Source organism: Microcebus murinus, chromosome 10, assembly GCF_040939455.1.
Source record: "Microcebus murinus isolate Inina chromosome 10, M.murinus_Inina_mat1.0, whole genome shotgun sequence".
NCBI lineage: Eukaryota > Metazoa > Chordata > Mammalia > Primates > Cheirogaleidae > Microcebus > Microcebus murinus.
Genome location: NC_134113.1, coordinates 17,605,559 through 17,622,897, shown reverse-complemented (window position 1 = coordinate 17,622,897; position 17,339 = coordinate 17,605,559). Strand labels below are relative to the sequence as shown.

General features: G+C 34.1%; 1 protein-coding gene across 1 annotated transcript in view; it reads left to right on the top strand.

Annotated features, from left to right (window-relative positions):
• The window catches only part of HCFC2 (host cell factor C2), a 35,491-nt gene that overhangs the window by 14,306 nt on the left and 3,846 nt on the right, over positions 1-17,339 (top strand). Inside the window, exons 8-14 of the mRNA XM_012772717.2 lie at positions 4,493-4,660; positions 5,246-5,298; positions 10,977-11,154; positions 12,267-12,470; positions 13,083-13,156; positions 15,085-15,219; positions 17,074-17,259. Of these exons, the coding sequence (XP_012628171.1) occupies positions 4,493-4,660; positions 5,246-5,298; positions 10,977-11,154; positions 12,267-12,470; positions 13,083-13,156; positions 15,085-15,219; positions 17,074-17,259 (998 nt within the window). The remainder of the gene's footprint in view (positions 1-4,492; positions 4,661-5,245; positions 5,299-10,976; positions 11,155-12,266; positions 12,471-13,082; positions 13,157-15,084; positions 15,220-17,073; positions 17,260-17,339) is intronic.

Sequence of the window (17,339 nt, the reverse complement as noted above, 5' to 3'; positions counted from 1 at the left end):
GGGAAGAGAGACAGCTGGGGTTATGTATTATGGCAACACTGTACTGTCTTTGTAACTTTTCTGCAAATCTGAAATTATTCCAAAATAAAAAGTTTTGTAAAAAAAGTACTAGAGCACCAAAAATTTTTAATGTGAAATTCACATGCATTTTCAATAAATATTTATTTATTGATAACTGTGTAGCAGGAATTGTTCTAAATGCTGGGAATATAGCAATGAACAAGATTGATAATGTTCATGCTCTCAAAGAACTTACATTCTGAGACAGCAGAGAGATAACAAGCAGTAATCAAACAAACAAACAAAATAAGTTGAGTTTCTGGTAAGCACGTGAAGACACGAGATAGTGATGGGAGGTACTGGGAATGGGGGATGGTGGCTGCTTCAGAGTAGTAGTCAGAAAAGTCCGCTGTGATGAAATGACATGGGATGTGATCCAAATGGTGAGCAGGAGCTACCCATGTAAAAGGCTGGGAAAACCACTGCAGGAAGAGCTAACAGCAAGTACGAATATTTGCTGAGATCGAATATTTGCTGAGATCGGAATACTTGGCATTTTTTGGGAGCAGATTTGAGCTGAGTACACAAAGGGGAGAGTATAGGAATACAAGTTAGAGAGGTGACCACAAGTCAGATCATGAGGGCCTTGAACATCATGGTAGATTTTAAATTATTTTTAAAGTTCAATGGTAAGTTATGTATAAGTTTAAAGGAGAGATGTGATATGATCTGATATACTTTTGGAATGGGCACTGGCAGTTGTGTGGAAGATAAATTGCACACAGGGAGACAAGTTATAGGCTTGTTCAGTATTCAAAGAAGTGTCTTAGACTACAGTGGTGACAATGGAGAAGAGGAAGAATGGATAAATTCAGGATATACTTTGGAGTTCTTGTTGGCAGAACTGGCTGATAAAGTGAGTATGGCAGGGGACAGAAAGGGAAGAAAAGGGTAAAATTTTTAGCATGAATAATTTACTGAGATGGGGAAGACCAAGGGAAAATAGCCTTGTGGAGAGAATTAAGAGTTCCATTTAGACCATGCTAAGTTTGAAATAAGATCAAGTAGGCAGTTGAATGAAAAAACAAATCTGGAGGCCAGTAGAGAAATTAGATCTGGAGATGTAATATGTAATATTATATGAGAAAAGCAGATTATAAACATATCTATGACTCTAGTTATTTTAAAGTTATAAATAGAAAAGTTGGAAGGATATATACCAAAGTATTATCTGAGAGCTGAGATTAGATATTTTCTTTAAAGCTTTTCTCTCTTTCCTTATCTGTATTTTCTACAGTAGCACATATTACTTTTATAAAGTAAAAACAGTTTAATATTAAAATTAAGGCCAGGCATAGTAGCTCATGCCTGTAATCCCAGCACTTTGGGGAGGCTGAGGTGGGAGGATCGCTTGAGGCCAGGAGTTTGAGACTACCCTGGGCAACATAGCAAGACCTCTACAAAAAATAAGAAAATTAGCCAAGTGTGGTGGCATGTACCTGTAGTCCCAGCTACTCAGGAGGTTAAGGCAGGTGGATTGCTTCAGCCCAGGAGATTGAGCCTGCAGTGAGCTCTAATCACACCACTACACTTTAGCCACCACAAAAGAGTGAGACCCTATCTCAATTTTTAAAAAATGTATAAAATAAAATAAAATTAAGATAGGTGAAAAAAATAATGGAACAATTAAGTTATAGACTAAGTACTTTATGTGAAAGAAGCACATACTAGCAACCAGGAAAGAAATATAGAAAATTCAATTTACTGATTCATCTTTGAAATTTGGGATTATTAACTGAAGTCTAAGGATAAACTTCAGTTCTCTGCAATTGGATGTAAAATGTATATGAGTGAATTTTTCTTTGTAGGAATTATATCATTTTAACCAGATTCTCTAAAGGATCTGTGACTTAAAAGGGTAAAAAACTATTGAATCTAAATGGCCAGTTTTTCCATGAACATTTTCATAAAAGGCTTCAGATACCAATATCCATCTAAAAGTAAAAGCAGTCACTATGACAAAAGTTAGATAAGTTAGCATCAATTTTGAGGGGAGGTAGAGGTTCTTCATTTTGCCTTTTTTTTACTTTTAGTTAAACTTTGTGCATTTCATAGCATTTAAAAGAATAATAGAATTAATTCCATGAGGCTTTTAATGAAAGATAGCAGTCCTTTGCACCCGTCTTCCCCACATTTTTCTTGCTTTATAAGCATCTTAATTCTGTTAAATGATTCTCTGGATATTTATTTTCATATCCCTATATCACATGCCTATATTGTTACTTGGATTTTTTTTTCCAATTTAGGCATATTATGCTCACTTTCTACTGTGGAAATTAAGGATTTAGCTCTTCTTGCCACCTTTCTTTACCTCTCTCCCATACACCTTCCCTATCAACCATTCTCTCAATATGATTATACCATAATTTTGTTAGATGTATAGTCATTGTTTACATTATGACTATATAAATGCTATTCACAGTTGAGCCTTCCTTGCACAGTTTTTTATTTACTATGGAGTAATAATTGTCAATTTTATTTGTTTTAGATCTGTATGTACTTACCACCAATTCAGTCCATACACTATTATTTGTTTAAATCTCTGATATGGTTAGAAGCATCAAATACTCTATCAAATTTGATCATCTTACAGAAAGCTCTCCTGCTCCAATCTGGGATGGTTGCCCTTTACAAATTGAGCACAACTATCATCCTAGTGTCTCCATCATCCTCTTAGGGATATCTTTTGCCTCTCATCTGTGCCAGATTCCCTGTTTCCTGGATCCCATATTTTTCCTTTTCTTAGCTTACTTCTTTTTTTGTGGAAAACATCCCAAGAAAAGGGTGCACAGCTGATAACTTTTTTGAGATCTTGCATTATTTGAAAATGTGTTCAGTCTTCCTTCGACTTGATCGACTTAATCGACACTTGAATGGAAATGAAGTTTTACATTGGAAATCATTATACTTCAGAATACTGGAAGCATCATTCTGTTGATTTTAAGCTTCCAGTGTTTTTGTTGAGAAATCCAAACCACTTCTGATTTTTGGTCCTTTTAAATGTGACCTTTTTTTCCTCCCCTTTCTCTGGATGCTTTTAGGATTTTTCTCTTGTTCCCACTATTTTTAAATATCATAGTATCTTGCTTTGTTGTATGTACTTTGTATCCATTGTGCTGAGTACTCAGTGAATACTTTCAGTCTGAAGACTCATGCTTTTCAGTTCTGGAGAATTTTCTTGATTTATTTTATTGATTTTCACCCTTCTCTTTTCTTTAGTCTTTCTTTATGTCAATTCTATTATGTAGGGGTTGTACCTCCTGGATTTATCTTCTTAGTGTCTGCTTTTGTTCAGGTCTGGGTTGCCTTACTTTAAGAAACATAAATAAACTGGATTGTGAATAGGATCATGGAGGAGTTTACATGGGAATAGTTGAAGGAGCTAGGCTTAATTATCTTCTAAAATAGGGTCATCAAATTTTTTTCTGTAAAGGAGCAGAATGTAAATACGTTAGGCTTTGTAGGTCCTGAGGTCTCTGTTGTAATTACTCAGCTCTGCTGTTTTAGCATGGAAGCAGCCATAGACAATACATAAACAAATGAGCTTAGCTGTGTTTCAATAAAACTATTTATAAAAACAGGCATGGGCTGAATCTGGCCCATGGCTCATAGTTTACTGACCCCCTACTCTAAGGATACATATTTAAAACTGAGATAGATATTACAGTTGTTCTATAAGGATGAATTCATAGGCTTATAGATTTCAGTTCACTAGAAGAATACATTTTCTTATGTTACTGTCCAAAGGGGAATGTACTGCCTCTGAGTTGTAAATTCCCTGATATGGTAGGTATACAAAAAAAAAGAAGACAAGGATATTGTAGAAATAATTTCAAATCCTGTTTTCCAGCTTTAAGAGTCTATAATAGTTACTTGTTTTGGAAATGTAGGTTATATTGGAAATGTTTGGTGCATTTCAAGGTAATTACCTGTTTTGTGTAGTTTAAGTCTTGATAAGAGGGTATTAACTGAAGAGAAATTATGTTTTTCCAAAATATCATGTTCAAGTCATCTTTGCTCACATTAACAGAATTTCTAGCAAGTATGCTGTTAGTTGAGAATTGGCTCATAACATGAAACATATTAGAATTTCTAAATAAGGTTAAATAATGTAGCTATAATCATATAACAATACTTGGCTCCCCCCACCCCAAACTCCTTTTAGCATTAAACACTTTTCTGAATCTGATGACTCAAGTATTTTGGTACTGGATTGTTTAGTTTATAGATTTATTTGTATAAGGAATTAAATAAATGGAATCAGAACCCTAGACTTTTTATTTGACCTAATGTAGCTATGTTTATCTGAGTAAATTTTCCTTCTCTTGGTAAACAGATGAAACATTCACCACTAATGTTTTTAAAACTCCAGTTTATACAAACTATTGATATGATTGAAACTTAAATGTATAATATCAATATTGTTCTTTAGAAAAACCACCAGCACCATCACAAGTACAGCTGATCAAAGCCACTACCAACTCTTTTCATGTCAAATGGGATGAAGTGCCTACAGTTGAGGGCTATCTTTTGCAGTTGAATACAGACTTGCCATACCAAGCCACATCATCAGATTCTTCAGCAGCACCAAATATGCAAGGTAACATAATTTTCACACTTAATGAAAGTATGTATGCTCATATGCTTTTGAGAAAAGATGCTGCAGAGAAGTCTTTAATTAGGCTTGCTTTAACAAATTTTATTATATTATGGCTCATGCTCGGTGAATCACATATGTTGAGTTTCAACTTTGAAACTTGGCTGTCTTACCATTATGATGTAGTAGAACATATAGACATGTAGAATAGGATATTTTTTCTATAGTTCAGTCTGATACACTTGATTTGACATATTACTTCAGCAGATGATTTTATTTTTTTTTTATTTTTATTTTTTTTCTGAGGATATTGAAGTCTTATGCAGATGGTTTTAATTCACTTTCGCAAACATCTCAGCTTTTTATCAAAAGTATTTTTAGCTAAACAGACACTTGGAAAGTAAAAGCAAGTTTAATTTTACACATTTTTCCAGAGAGGATTTCAGTCAACTTAAGTAAACTAGTAAGAACTTTGATAAAAATGCTACTTTTTAAACCTAATATGTAACTTTAAAAAATATTTGATTATAATATATTTTCTTGAAGCTAAATAAGAGCATATCAGTCTGAACTTTTTCATTCCTACAGGAGTCAGGACAGACCCTCACAGACAAGGCAGTAATAGCATCGTTCCTAACAGTGTAAGTTAAAAAGTTTATGATGGTATGAATGTTTATGGTTATGGTCTCAACTTTCATTGAGTTTTGGCATATTACTCTAGGAGAGGGATCTTTAACTGTGGCTGCACATAAGAATCATCTCTGAGATAAACAAACATGCACACAGATTCCCAGGTCCTTCCCCAGATCTAGTGAAGCAGAATCTTTAGGATAGTGCCCAGAAAGTTTTCTTTTTAAAGAAAGTTTCACAGATCATTGTGACAGAAGCCTAAATTGAGAACCCCTGGTTGAGATAAGCCTATCCTCATTACATAGATCAGACTAATTCATTATAATTTATACTTATGTCTATATTTCTGAATGTCACACACATACATTTTAAACTTCTAAAGAGGTACTTTAGAGAATACGTATGAAATATATTTTTTATTATTTTGTTTATCAAAAATATCAATTGCTAAATTGAGTATGTGTATGAGAGGTTATTTCTTTTCTTTTCTTTTTTTTTTTTTTTGAGTCAGAGTCTCGCTTGTTGACCAGGCTAGAGTGAGTGCCGTGGTGTCAGCCTAGCTCACAGCAACCTCAAACTCCTGGGCTCAAGCAATCCTTCTGCCTTAGCCTCCCGAGTAGCTGGGACTACAGGCATGTGCCACCATGCCCGGCTAATTTTCTATATATATTAGTTGGCCAATTAATTTCTTTCTATTTATAGCAGAGACCAAGTCTTGCTCTTGCTCAGGCTGGTTTCGAACTCCTGACCTCGAGCAATCTGCCCGCCTCAGCCTCCCAGAGTGCTAGGATTACAGGCGTGAGCCACCGCGCCCAGCTTTTATTTCTTTTTTTTTTTTTTTTTTTTTTTTTCCTTTTTTTTTTTTTTTTTTTTTTTTTTTATTTTGGCATATTATGGGGGTACAGATTTTAAGGTTTCAATAAATGCCCATTCCCCCCCTCCCCCCAAAAGTCTGAGTCTCCATCATGACCATCCCCCAGTTTTATTTCTTTTTTGAAGTGCTTCGCAGTTGGTCTTTGTGGAGACTAATGAATAAGCTTACTAAGATTCATTATTTTTTTCTGGAAAATTGCTATCTATATCAGTAGACTGTTTTCAAGAAGAGTGGTGTAGATGTAGGCTTACATGATCTGAGCATGACTGAGAACTAGTAATATGCAGAAAAGATATATGTTAGGAAGTATGTCATGCCATACTTATGTCAGGAAGGGGGTGTTACAAGTAAATCTCATATAGTTTATTTGCAAGCAGACTGTTATATTAGACATTTATATGTATATATATGTTATCTATTGATTATATATTATATATGTGTATTATGTGTGTATATCATAAATTTAGATGGTGCTATAAGGCTTATGATGAAGAGCAGTAGTTTCCTACCCAGTCCCTGCTTGCTCCTAGTTACAGCTCCCTAGAAGCAACTACTTTCAACTATTGTAGCTTTCTTTCAGTATCTACTATGTACAGTCATCCCTTGGTATCTGCGGGATTGGTTCCAGGACCTCCAGTGAGTGAATACCAAAATCTAAGCATACTCTAGTCCTATAGTTGGCCTGGTGTACCTGTGGATATCAAAACTCAGCCCTCGGCCGGGCGCGGTGGCTCACGCCTGTAATCCTAGCTCTCTGGGAGGCTGAGACGGGCGGATTGCTCAAGGTCAGGAGTTCAAAACCAGCCTGAGCAAGAGCGAGACCTCGTCTCTACTATAAATAGAAAGAAATTAATTGGCCAACTAATATACATAGAAAAAATTAGCCGGGCATGGTGGCACATGCCTGTAGTCCCAGCTACTCGGGAGGCTGAGGAAGGAGGATCGCTTGAGCCCAGGAGTTTGAGGTTGCTGTGAGCTAGGCTGACACCACGGCACTCACTCTAGCCTGGGCAACAAGTGAGACTCTGTCTCAAAAAAAAAAAAAAAAAACTCAGCCCTCTGTGTCCTTGGTTTTTGCATTCCATGAATACTGTATTTTCCATCTGTGTTTGGTTGAAGATGCAAAACCCATGGATATGGATGACCAACTATATTTATTGAAAAAAATCTACAGAGAAGTGGACCCGTGAAGTTCAAACCTTTGTTGTTCAAAGGTCTGCTGACTATACTTCTAAATATCTTGGCTTTCTACTTTTAGATCAGCTGTCTTCAATAATGGAAAATGAAAATATGATGATCTCTTAAAATATTACCTCATCCTCTCCTTTCCCCTTCCCACATCCTTCACATATTTTTAGTTAAATTATGACTTGATGTTCACATTATGATTGTGACATATTCATAGGTAAGCCATGTAGTGCTCTATGAGCATTGTTCCTTTCTCATACAATTTTGTTTTTCCTGGCATTAACTGCCTCACTTTTTCACTTGCTTAGTTTTCTTCTTGTCTATTATTAATTCATACTCAAATTCTCCAACAAACTTTAAAACTTCTCAAAATATCAGATATATAAGGTAGTTCCTTTTTTGCCCCTTTGGAACCATCCCTCCTGGACCCCCCTGTTCTCGTGCTCTGGTCTGTACTTGTTCTTTTTTAGGCTTGCTGCACAGCACTCCTCTTAGAACTTTCATTAGTTTCATATTAGGAATTTCTTCTCTCTTTCTTGTGCTAGAACCTACATTTCTTGACCTCATTTATTCCTCTTTCTTGATATTTTCCCTTATTTGTTGCAACCTTCCCTCTAGTAGTTTCCTGAGAAACAGTTTATGAAAGGTAAACTTTTTGAGATCTTACATATCTGAAAATATCTTTAGTCTATTCACATTTGACTGATAGTTTGGGTGGATTATAAAATTCTGTAGTGGAAGCTTTTCTCTCAGAAATTTATAAGCTTTTTTCTAGTGCCTTTCAGCATTGCTATTTAGAAGTCTGATCCACTAGGGTTTCTGATCCTTTATATGTGACCTAATTTTTTCTTTTTATCTCCAGTATTCTGACATTTCAGTAATGATGTGCCTTACGGTGTTATGTCTTCATTTGTTGTCCTATATACTCAGTGGAACCATTGTCCTGGAAACTCAAGGCTTTCATTATTGATTATTTATTTCCTCTTTCTTAATTTTTCAACACTTCTGTTGAATGATCGTCCTTCTGACTAGTCCTCTAATTTTCCTTTTTATCTTCTATTTTCTCTGTCTATTCTACTTTCTGAAAAATTTCTTCATTTTATATTATAAATCCTCTATCCAATTTTTAAATATATTCAACCACAGTTTTAACTTCCAAAAGCCTGATCTTATTCTTTATTTCTGTTATAGCATCTTATTCTTGGTTCAGAAATATAGTATCTTCCCTATCTCTTCAAGAACTGTGCTTTTTTGGAATTTGGATATTTATTCTGCTCTCTGCAGTATTTCTTTTTTTCAAGCTCCTTTTTATTTTTTAATTTGTTTGATCTTGGACTTTCACATTAGAGGCTGGTGATGCTTGGCTATCATTTCACGTTTAAAGTGAGGCTATAAAAAGGAGCTTGGGGCCGGGCGTGGTGGCTCACACCTGTAATTCTAGCCCTTTGGAAGGCCGAGGTGGGTGGATCGCTCAAGGTCAGGAGTTCGAAACCAGCCTGAGGAAGAGCAAGACCCCGTCTCTACTAAAAATAGAAAGAAATTAATTGGACAATTAAAAATACATAGAAAAAAATTAGCCGGGCATGGTGGCACATGCCTGTAATCCAGCTACTTGGGAGGCTGAGGCAGAAGGATTGCTTGAGCCCAGGAGTTTGAGGTTGCTGTGAGCTAAGCTGACACCACGGCACTCTAGCCAGGGCAACAGAGTGAGACTCTGTCTCCAAAAAAAAAAAAAAAGAGCTTTGAAGGGCTATGCATGTGGGCATGGCTTGTTGATGAGTAGACCTTATCGAAGGCAATTGGTTGAGGGCCCACAAATATCAGTATCTGTGGGTCTTTTTTCTTAGACCAATTAGTTTTCCCTGAGAATTCTCCAACCTCTTGCTTGACGGTTATAAGTGTAGCTGTCAGTATTTTGGAAGCCTAGTATGAGAATTGGAGAGGGGATATCTATTTGTTCAACATGCAGACTTTTACTTAATTCCTGTTTTCAATATGGGTACCTTTCCCTATACTTTTTTGCATCACTTGAGAGATACTGTAGCATAGTCTAGAGCCTCTCATTTCAACCTTTCTACCTATTTCCTCTCTTCAGAAAAGAGGAGAGGAATTTCTCTGGTTTTGTGTGCCGAAAGAGCAGAGATAAGGCCTCAGCACTTCTTATCCAGGCTTCTGTGTGACAATCCCCCAGTGTTTTCTTGCACTGTGTACCTCTGCCACCACAGTAGTGGATGCCTTCCCAGGCTCTGTGGCTCAAATGTGTCATATCTTGATGAATTTGCACTTAGGAGAAGGCTCTTAGCTACTACCTTTTTCTGCTTTACATCTTATCTACTATTGTCTCTTCTCTCATTCTCTTTTTCCTTACAAATTTTATCTTCATACTTTTTAAAAATTCTTTCTGATCATTTGAATTGAGTTTTTGGAGAAATATGAAACAAATGTATTTACTTTACCTTGTTTAACCAAAAATATCAGGATTTATTTATTCTTATTTTATAAAATTTTAGTTAGAATATCTGATTTTTAAGCAAAGAATACGTTAGAGACACTATAACATGGAGACTTTGGAATGAAGTAAACCTAGATTCAAATTCTAGCTCTGTTTCTGGAGCATTATTTTGCTTGTGTTTTACATGTATTTCTATTTTCTTCATCTATAAAACGGGTCATATTATCAAACTTATAGGATTCTTGTGAAGATTAAGGAAGATACAGAGTTTATGAATATGTACACACTGCCTGGCACAATGCCTCGCATAATGGTTGTGGCTATTATCATCATCATCACTTATTAATAATAGCACCATCAATTAAGGGCAAGTACAGGGTATGTTTAAGGGACAAATATCTTTAGAGCCATGAGAAATTATAAAAGTTTATAGTAAAAATAGAAAAGTAACAAAAAATAGGTTAATATAAAGGAACAGCAATATTGGGGTATTTGATGAAACCAGGTCACTTTTATGGTTCAGTAGACCTATACATATTGCTATATAATAACTGATGTTCACATTGATGACCTAAATTAACATAAAGTTTAAATGTGTTCATTACAGTGTATGTAAGAAGGCAGAGAAAAATGTAATTAGAAACATTCTTATCCAAAACGTTTAGCAGTAAAGAATAATGATATGTATACGTATTTAATCTTTATATATCTATATGGAAAACTCAGTCATATAGAATAATTTATTTGCATGAAGGTTCCTTGTAACTGAGATTTTACTTTTAGGAGTCATCAGATCTTAAGTATACCTGCCTGACCTTTAAGGAAATTTGGCCAGAATTTTAAACTCATTAGCTTTGGTGTTTTATCCTGTTACCTACCTACGTATTTACTTGTAATACTGGCTACCATTTATGAAGATGTAGATTTTTTTCCCCTCAAAATATACCATCACTTTTCCCTTCAAAACTAGTCTTTTTGGAGATTAAATGAAAAGAAATTGTTTTCTTAAAAACCATTGTATAATTTAAGAATAATCCTATAGAAATTAAGAATATAATTTTTAAATGTCTCATATTTTGGTAAACTTAAATTGTAAATTCTTTTGTTTGTTTTTTACATGTATTCCTATTTTATTGAATATTGCTTGGTACAGTAAACTACTTTATTTCTTGTAGATCGGCGATACAGTAAACAGTGCGAAGATTGAACATACAGCCATGAAAGGAACTTCAATGAAAAACAAACCAGAATTTAAAGCATTGACGGACTCTAATGCCATTTTACATTCATCTTTGCCATCTAATGCTTCTAATCATAATAGTTGTATGGTGGATATGCTAAGGAAAAATGAAGGTATAAGGATGGCATTTTAAATAAAACTAAAGTTTTTTGTTAAATTGGTAGGGAATTTTAGAGTCATTGAAAAAGTAAATGTTACACAGTTGGGGTTTTTGTTTGTTTGTTTTTGTGACAGAGTCTTGCTCTGTCACCTAGGCTGGAGTGCAGTGGCATGATCAAAGCTCACTGTAACCTTGAACTCCTGGGCTCAAGCAATCCTCCTGCCTCAGCCTCCCAAGTAGCTAGGACTACTGGTGCATGCCACTACACCTGGCTAATTGTTTTATTTTTTGTAGAGATTGGGATCTTGCTATGCTGCCCAGGTTGGTCTTGAACTCCTGGTCTCAAGCAGTCCTCCTATCTCAGCCTCCCAAAGTGCTGGATTATAGCTGGGCATGCTGACTTATGCTTGTAATCCTAGCACTCTGGGAGGCTGTGACAGGCAGATTGTTTGAGTTCAAGAGTTCTAGACCAAAGTGTTGGATTATAGGCATGAGCCACTGTGCCTGACCATAACACAGTTTTGATCCATTTTCTTAATAATAAATTACCTACTATATTGAATCTGGTTAGAATGATGTCAAAATGCCAGTGAACACTTACCTGAATAGTAATTGGTTATGAGCTATAGAATTTAAGTGTGGCAAGTTCTTATGTGACATTTGAGATTTGATAGTATGTTAAATCACTATTCCATTATACTGTTTTATTTCTTATCACTTAACATTATCTGAAATTATTTATTCTGAACAGGAATTTTTTCTATCTTGTTCATCTCTATTTCCCTAGCACCCAGAGCCATGCCTAGTAATACTAGTCATTTAGTAAATGTTTGTTTAGCAGAGTCAAGAACAAAGGTTCAATGTGTAGAATGAAAGAAGGAGCTGGGAAATTGGATATATTAATACACTATGGATATAATGTACTTTATTTTTCTAAATATTTTATGCCTAATGGTTAAGTCATATACATGAGCACCACAATGCCATTTGTGGTGCTCATGTATGATTTTAAAACTGAAAGTACCAAGAATTTTATGACAGAACTATATGATACAACCATTATCTGCAGGTATTATATTAATAATAATATAGTATAATAACTTGATGTTCTTCTTTTTCTTTTAGGTCCTCACACTTCAGCAAATGTAGGTGTTCTAAGTAGTTGCCTGGACGTAAGAACAGTAATCCCTGAAACTTCTGCATCCAGTACTGTTTCCGGCGCACAAACTATGGTAACCCAGCAGGCCATTAAAACTGAATCATCCAGTACAAATGGGGCTGTTGTTAAAGATGAAACTTCACTAACAACATTCAGTACCAAATCTGAAGGTTTGAAATGTGTTTCACATCTGTATTTTGAACAGTTTTTGTATATAAATTCATCAAACGTATTTGTCTTATATGGGAATTGTATTTCATTTTGGATTGATTCATGTATAAGCAGATAAAGCATTTCATTAAAACCATTTTAGAAAATATTCTCAGCTGCCTTACATAAAAGATTTAGATTAGCACACACTATTGAAATATAATCAGAATGTATCTTCCCTACCATGAATAAATTTAGCAAAGTTTTCTTTAAGATAAGATTAGTTCTAGACCGTGGATTAACAATTTTTCCAGCTTAATTGATTTCTAACTTTGTAAATTCTTATTCTTTAGCAGTAGGAATTATGTTTCATCTTTGGTAAATATTCTTTGAAGTTTAAGCTAGTCATCAAACTTGAGCTAAAGGTCTATATCACTAATTTTTGTGAATAATAGTATAATACTCTCTGGCTATTTTTTTATTCTGGAAAATACACATAAAATTTACTATTTAACCATTTTTAAATGTACAGTTTGGTGATATTAAGTATTTGTATATTTATAAATTATATTTTAATATGCCTGTTTGATAATATTATATAAATCTTATATGATGAATTGTTTAATTTTTAGTTGATGAAACATGTGCACTGCCTGCAACTAAGATTAGCCGTGTAGAGACCCAACCTGCAGTAATGCCATATTCTGTAAGTATATGACCTGGTGGTGATGCATGTTTACAGATGATTATGTGCTTCTAACTGCTGAGCAACTTCAATAAATTCATTAAAATATTCTCAGTTGTCATTTAGTAATGAATTGACATAAATTTAGAAGTAAATAATTGAATAGGAAAATGTTCACAGTATGTTTTGTGAAAAAAGCTGGATAAAAAATAACATATGTTGTGTTCTCAATTTTTTAAAAAAATACGTGCAATACATACCTTTATATTCTCACATGCATCTACACATATTTACACTAAAATGCTAGATGACTCTCTCCAGGTATAGGGCCAGAGATAATTTTAACTTTCTTATTTATGCTTTCTATGTTTTTCCATAATGAAATGTTACTTTTGTAATCAGAAATGTGTGTATGTATATACACATATACAAACATGTGTATGTATATATGTAAGTTACATTAATGGTTAAAAGATAGGATGTGTTAGGGAACATAAAACCTGGCTGGCTCTATTGCTAGCTACTTAATAGAAACACAACAGAATATTACAATATTGGGTTGACATACATGTAGGGTAGCCCAATAATCTCTGATATTGGGTTGTTTTATGGAAGGCCAAAATTGGTCTGCATGGCATCAAACTTAAAATGCCAGGAAAGTAACTTACAAATACACCAACATTGTCTTCATTAGATAAATATAACCATAATATATACATATATATACTTTTTGAGTTCTTTTTTATTATTGGTCATTTCAGTGTTATTGATATGAGCAAGAGTTTTTATCTGACCTGATATTTACCTTTTAGAATGTTTAAGAATTGTCTATAATTTTAGTTTTCTTTCAATCATGATTTTATGGATTTTGATCACATATTTACTTTTATCAGCTTTCATCTTTCTTAAATGTTAAGTCCTAGTGTTCTTAGACTCTTCTCAGGGAAGGATTATTAAAATGAACCTTTTTTCTCTTGAATCTGTTTTGCAGTGCATCAGCCAGAATCATATTTGTTATTTAAGTTTGAGCCAGTTGTTTTATAAAAGTTGTTGAAGAGAGTTTTTACAACTTTAAAAAATGAAACAAGTTTAAAGCTATTACTTTTTTTTTAAACTTTAAAAACTCTTCTAGTTAGCTCACTTTGTCATGTGTGATAGCCTAAATAACAAAAAATGTGAATTATAAGCATGTACCTCTGCTGTTATATATTTAAGACAGAAATAAATAACTGAAGTGCACATTTGTTTTGAGCTTCTGGAAACAGTGTCTCATTTATAAAGAAGATGGCTTTAAAAGGTTAGTTCCAGGGATAAGTATAATTCACTTATCACTAAAAGTAGCTTAAGGTAGAGGAAGTTTATTTGTTTTAAAGCAAGGTAAAAAATGTAAAACTGTTTAGTCTATTCCTCTTTAGTGTATAGTACAGTCTATTCAAATTGCATTTTAGTTTTGAACATTTTTTCTTCTTTTAGGTTTGGAGAATCACAGGTATTTCAAGTACAAAGATCACTGAATTTCTGCTAGTTGTTTTTGAATCTAGAAATGAGCCAGCTTGGAATGAATTTTTCTTTACTTGCTCCTTTTAGAGCAAGTTGTAATGTCACACTAAAGGAATTACATTTTCCGAGAAAGTCTCTGAAATGACAATGTTCTATAAAACAGCTGGCAATTTAACATATCACTGATTGGAAAGCATGCTAACTCCAGCTAGGTTGATAGCACAGAGCTACTGACTTGGAGAATGCCTGTCACTCCTGTGTTTGAATTGGCATCCCTGTTTCACTGTCAGTTGACCTAATCTGTTAAGATTATATACTTATGAACTATTAATGTTATGGTGTTTATCCATATACCTATTTGTAGATCACTGCATGGACTTATATTAAATCTTAAAATTTTTCACATGCTCAATAAGAGTCTTCATAAATTTTTCTTTCTCTGAAATTAGAAAGAGACTCCTTCAAATCCAGTGGCCACAGTGAAAGCAGAACGACAGTGGTGTGATGTGGGAATTTTTAAAAATAATACAGCTTTGGTGAGCCAGTTTTATTTGCTGCCAAAAGGGAAGCAAAGCATCTCAAAGGTAGCTATTGATATATTTTCTACACTGTGAGTTATAAACCTCAAGAATGAGATTTTTTTTTCTATAACTCTGATTCTTCTCACTTGAATGAGTGAAATTGAGATCCATCCAATATCTATAATTGAGAGTTCTGGAAATCAAATTATCTTGTATTCTTTGTTAAGAATCTTTTTATAGACTATATCACAAGCACATCATATAAAAAAATCTTAGAGATGGGTGTGGTGGTATGTGCCTATAATCCCTGCTATTTGGAAGGCTGAGGCAGGAGGATCACTTGAGCCCAGGAATTCGAGACTGTAGTGCACTATGATCGTGCCTGTGAATAGCCACTGCATTCTAGCCTGGGCAACATATCAAGACCCCCAGACCCCATCTCCAAAAAAAAAAAAAAAAATCTTATCCATTCATTAAGCTGGGTTTTGAATCATAAATAATCTAGTCTGACCAACACAGATAAGGATTTTTTTAAATATTTCTAATTTTGTTAACCAGTGTGTTTAGAGGATGGAACATGTTTTTTCTATTGAAATTTTTTTTATTCCTGATCTTACAATTAAAAAAATCTAAAAGCCCCTGTATGCTATTGAATACAATCTAATTTTCCCTGGATTCTGAAGCCCCTTAAAGAGGACTTCATATATATATGTGACTCTGTATGTGTTTATGTGTATGTGTTTATATAAATGACATAGATATGTAAATGAGACATTAACCTTCTAAAAATTATGAAATGGACAACAGCTCCAAAGCCAATATGCTTTGAAATAATTTTTTTCTGAGATGGAGAATTTCTGAGAGAGAATTGCCAAGGAAGTAGATACTCATTTTGAATCTCTTGAAGATATGCACAAATGGGAACTATATCATTTAGCATTCTATTTTAGTATTTCTACTATCACTTCTGGTATCCCTCTTTTTTATATTGAATTTTTCCAGTTCTTGACAAAAATAGAAATTCTAGTATTAGGTCTAGTGAAATTTCTTACTGTAGTTGGATTTCATATATGAGGACATATCCGTATCTGAGGGCCTAGTAGCTACCTGATTTTTCCTAAAAGAAAAAAAGAGCATAAAACTTATATTCAGTAAACGTGGTTTGAATCACTAGTTCCAGTACTCAGCAGTGTGACTTTGGCAAGTCACTTGTTTAACCTCTCATATGTTTCCTCAAAGTAGAATAACACATGGAAACTCAGTGTCTCACTGTGAAAGTTAGGGAAAATATGTAAAAATTGCTTAAAAGTTGTAAATGTTATTATCTTCCTTCTTAGAGTATATAATCTAATTATTCAGCTTAACATTTATTTAGTGTCTACTGAATATTAATTTTTTACACTTGATCGTAGCCAAAAGGCCAAGAAGTGATGAATATTAATTTTTAAAAATGCTCTATACTACATGCCAGTCACTCCTTTTCTGTCACGTTTGCTTGCCTATCTCTAAAGGATGTTGTTCCTGGCCAGACCATTAGTAAATCTTCTGAGATTTCTGCTCCAAGTTTACATGAGGGTGGAATAGTTGTTACTTTGTTTATAGTGGTTGTCAGTTTTTTTTCTACCTCCATGTTCTTCATATGCAGAATACTCTTACCTTTCTCTTTATAATTAGTGATTTTCAACTGGAAAGGACACTTTTCCTCTGGATAAAAATCACTCATTTATGAGCTTAGTTGCTTCTGTATTAGAAGCTTCATTCCATGTGTGAGAGAGGGAAATAAATGTGAACTAGAACCTTAAAACATAGTTCATTCTTTGAAAGCTTTGTTTAATGAAAATTAAATAATTTTTAAAAATTTAATAATAATAAATTAATTATATCTTTTCTTTGACTTTTGTATATATTACATTTTAGGTAGGAAATGCAGACGTACCTGACTACAGTTTACTTAAGAAACAAGATCTTGTTCCAGGCACAGGGTACAGATTCAGGGTTGCTGCAATCAATGGTTGTGGAATAGGCCCTTTCAGCAAAATCAGTGAATTTAAAACTTGTATTCCTGGTTTTCCTGGAGCTCCTTCTGCAGTCAGAATTTCAAAGGTGAGACATCAGGTCAAGACTTGTTGGTGACTTCAATTATTTGAAACTTTGTACATGAAGTAAACTTCAGTTTAGAAATT